Source organism: Gekko japonicus, unplaced genomic scaffold (genome assembly GCF_001447785.1).
Source record: "Gekko japonicus isolate JY-2015 unplaced genomic scaffold, Gekko_japonicus_V1.1 scaffold1186, whole genome shotgun sequence".
Classification (NCBI taxonomy): domain Eukaryota; kingdom Metazoa; phylum Chordata; class Lepidosauria; order Squamata; family Gekkonidae; genus Gekko; species Gekko japonicus.
The window spans coordinates 408,820-412,484 of NW_015164221.1; the positions used below are offsets into that span (position 1 = coordinate 408,820).

Sequence of the window (3,665 nt, forward strand, 5' to 3'; positions counted from 1 at the left end):
CTGATCACGCAGTCGCGCGTTAGTTTGCTCCGGGGCAAACAGCCACGCCCCCCCCCCCGCCCCCTTTTCCTGCCCGTGTGGCCGAGGCCTTTGAACACTGAATCCAGAGTCCTCTGTTCCTCCTAGTTTTAAGAGTGTGGAGGTGGGCCCCACCTCTGAAACTAACTTTCCCAGCTTGAATATGTTGGGCTATAACCCTTTGCAACTGAGCGTGGATCTTGCCCGCTTGCAAAACTGTTGCATTTTGATAACCAGTAGAAAAAGTTACAGTGGAACAGGAAGACAAGATTGTTCCCTCTCTTAAGTTACAACTAAAGTCTATCCATTTTAATGTTAGAAATGAAAGAAAAGTAACTCCTAAGTTCTGGGGCACGTTGTTTGTAGTAGAATTGTGTCTGCTTTTGAAGTCACATAGTTGAGTGCATTAAGAGCAATATATTAAGTTCTTAGTTGGCAAAAGCATGGTTGAATAAGATGGCTGTTTTCTCTCTTCCCTCTCTCAACTCCTAGATAATTTGTACAGGTTTTTTCCGCCTCCTTAGCCACTACTATACAGCAAGCTTTGACAACATAGTTCGCCGCTGCATGATACAAAAGGAGAAATCTGAAAAAATGGACTGAACGTGAGCACTGCTTAAACAAGTTAATTTGCTGCTAAATGGGACTCCCTTTCTGGCCTGAATAAGGCTCATATGAATAGACGGTGTGCATGACAGGAGGTGTGGTCCCCTGTGGTGAAGGAAGGAAATAAATGTACAGCACTAGAAAATGAGGTTATGCAGAAGCGCTAATGAAGAAGACTGCACACACACACACACACACCCGTGCTTTGAACTAATAAGCAGATTGTTGCCTTAGAAATGAGCCTTTTGAAGGGGCAGAACTTCAGTGGCCTCTTTGCTATCAGCTTTGGATCATTATTAATTTACCCCTTTGTTAGCAGTGGGGAAGGATTGATTCAGTGACCTATATCTTAATCTAAGGGCTGGTTCTGATGCGTTTTGTGACTTCCCACACACAAGTGTCCCACCTCAGATTTCATAAGGAGGGGGTGATGTACTTACCATTGAAATGAATCATGTGATTGCTGCTTGGGACGTAGCCTCCTTATGTGAATTGTGGTTGGTCAACTTACAGGGGAAGTAGCCAAGTGTGAGTTTCAGAGTTGGCAGAAAAAATGGTAATCCGAGTGTGTGGCTTTGATGCAGGAGGGATTTTTAAGTGAGCACTGCTCCCCTCGAAATCCGAGGTGTTACAAAAATTGAGTGAAAGGACATCACCGTTTCAGAGAATAAATATTTGAAATGCCCTTAAGAATGCAGCCCTGGAGATTAATTTGGGTTTCCTCCTACCCAGTCTTTAGGGTGTTGTCTAACACTGGATATCTTGACTAACCTTTCCCACTCCTGATGGTATACAGTAACTTTTGTGAAGTATTCCCCATATTGTATTAACCAAGCACTATATTATGTAATATATGGAAATCCTTGATGGCAGAACTGTACCTGCATGATCCTAAGTTCTCAGTGTAGGAGTAATGAAGTATGCTTTTAGCAATTGTGTATCTTAAAGGGAAATGAAGGAACTTTTTCTTCACTGAGCAATATTAGGAGAATATTTCTGTCCATGACAAAGGAAATCCAGTTTAAGCAGTTAGAATTAGAAGTGTTTTGTATATGTCTTCATTATGTGTAACTTCATGTTTGTCTCTGTCGGCTGTGTAAGAGAGGTGGCTTTTATGCTGCTGTAATTCAGACTTTAGAAATGCGAACGAGCCAGTCAAATACTAGATTTTACTACAGTTAAATGTAGCTCAAGGAAGTGCTAGGGTCCTTCTTTGGTGGCAGAGTAACTTTCAAGACGGTCCTTACTGTGTTACTCCCCAGATGTCAGTTCGCTTACTGCATACAATCTGGGTTCAGAAGAAGCCAGCACCAGTAGCATTTACTTACCTTCTATATGAATGAAGACTGGTTCCTGTTTAGGTCCAGATTTCATATCCCCTCAGTGCCCAGTTCCTAATGAAAATTCTTGCTATACCCTGACATTATTTAAGTGCCTAAGATTAATCTTTCTCGCAACAGCCTCAACTTTTACATTTATTTAGTAGGAATACACAAAAAAATAGAAGTAGTTGAATTCTATTTTTTTTTACATGTCCTCCATAGATCATCTTTTGGGGCCAGATCATTCCCACCAAGTTCAACTTAATTAGCAAGTCTTCCAAATATTAATAGATGTTTAGATTCTTATAGTTTTACACCGTTAACCAGAGAGATGCTGAGTGGCCATATTCACTTCTGGGTTCTTGTGCACAGGTCTTGGGTTTTCTAAATGCTGTGTAAGCGAACCTGTATATTGCCAACCTTAACTATGCGCTTGAGCTGTTCTGGCACTTTGAGGGACTCTGTCCAGAGGACTGTGTAATTGGCCTTGGTGACTTCTGCTAGCTTTCATGTTAAGGGGACAGACACTGGAAGTTAGCAAGTTAATTTGCAGTTGCCTTGGAAATCAGCAGCTTTGCATGTGCTCCTTAGAACATCTTTATGGGAAGCATTGAAGCAGAGTTTGCTGTCCTCTGCTACATTGAACTTTGTTCATGCATGTACTGGGAATGATTTTTTTTTTACAGCTCCAGACTATTCTGATTGGCTAGCAGGTTAACTGGGTCAGATTCTGAAATACTTTAAAGCAAGTGAGAAGTGCCAGATACTTTAAGGGGCCACTCAGACATCTGCTTTTCACCACTCCTGACGGTTAGCTGCTTTGCATGTTTAATTTTAATGGGAGAAAGCAAAGGATATTGAGCTCTCATGCTGAAATCGACAGGACTTAAGCATGCCTGTCTGACCAGATCACATCGTTGGTTGTTTTCTTTGCTTGTCACATGTCCAGGTTTGCTTCAGCTCTAAATGCTAAACTTAGTCTGTTATTTAGAGTTTTGGATCATGTTCAGATTTAATAGTGTGCTAAAGAAAAAAGAAGGAAATGAGTAATTATCCTAAAATTGTTGACTGTGAAACATTAGGCACTTTTGAGTGTTAATACTGAACATGGCTAAAACCCACATTCCATTTATGGTTGTTGCTTAACAAAGTACTGTGCTGAACTTGTAAATGTCAATGTTTTGTATTTCACAAAATAAATTGAGAAAAGTTGTATTTAAATTCTTCTGAATATTTCTTTAGAACTGATTTAAAGTACCATTCTGTGGTCCTGATATGTTTTTACTAAATTGTCACAGAATTATGTTCAAACACTTTGAAAGTGTTGGTCTTCTTTACAGGTTAAAGAATTATTGCAAACTCCTTCATATGTACTTTCTGGCATGACTTTGGGTCAGTCATAAGTTCTTTCAGAGCTATTCTCTCAAGAGCAGTTCTTGAGAGAGCTCTCTCATCCCCACCTACCTCAGAGGGTGTCTGTTGTGGGGAGGGGAAGGGATTGTAAGCTGCTTTGAGACTCCTTCGGGTACTGAAGGGTGGAGTATAAATCTCCTCCTCCTGCCCCCTGAACATCGGTTCAAGGGCTCTGAACTGGGCCAAGTTTGTGCCAAATTTTGGCTCATGAACCAGTTCATTGCTCATCCCTACTGAGCAACTCAAAAAGAGGCTGCAGCTTTCAGAGGTGGTCACTGCCTGTCTGGAAATGTAGAAAAGGAATCT

At 41.1% G+C, this 3,665-nt stretch overlaps 1 protein-coding gene across 1 annotated transcript in view; it reads left to right on the forward strand.

Moving 5' to 3' along the window:
* KDSR (3-ketodihydrosphingosine reductase) overlaps positions 1 to 3,101 on the forward strand; it is a 79,116-nt gene extending 76,015 nt beyond the window's left edge. Inside the window, exon 10 of the mRNA XM_015408537.1 lies at positions 511 to 3,101. Within this exon, the coding sequence (XP_015264023.1) occupies positions 511 to 621 (111 nt within the window). The 3' untranslated portion in view covers positions 622 to 3,101. The remainder of the gene's footprint in view (positions 1 to 510) is intronic.
* Positions 3,102 to 3,665: the final 564 nt, after the last annotated feature.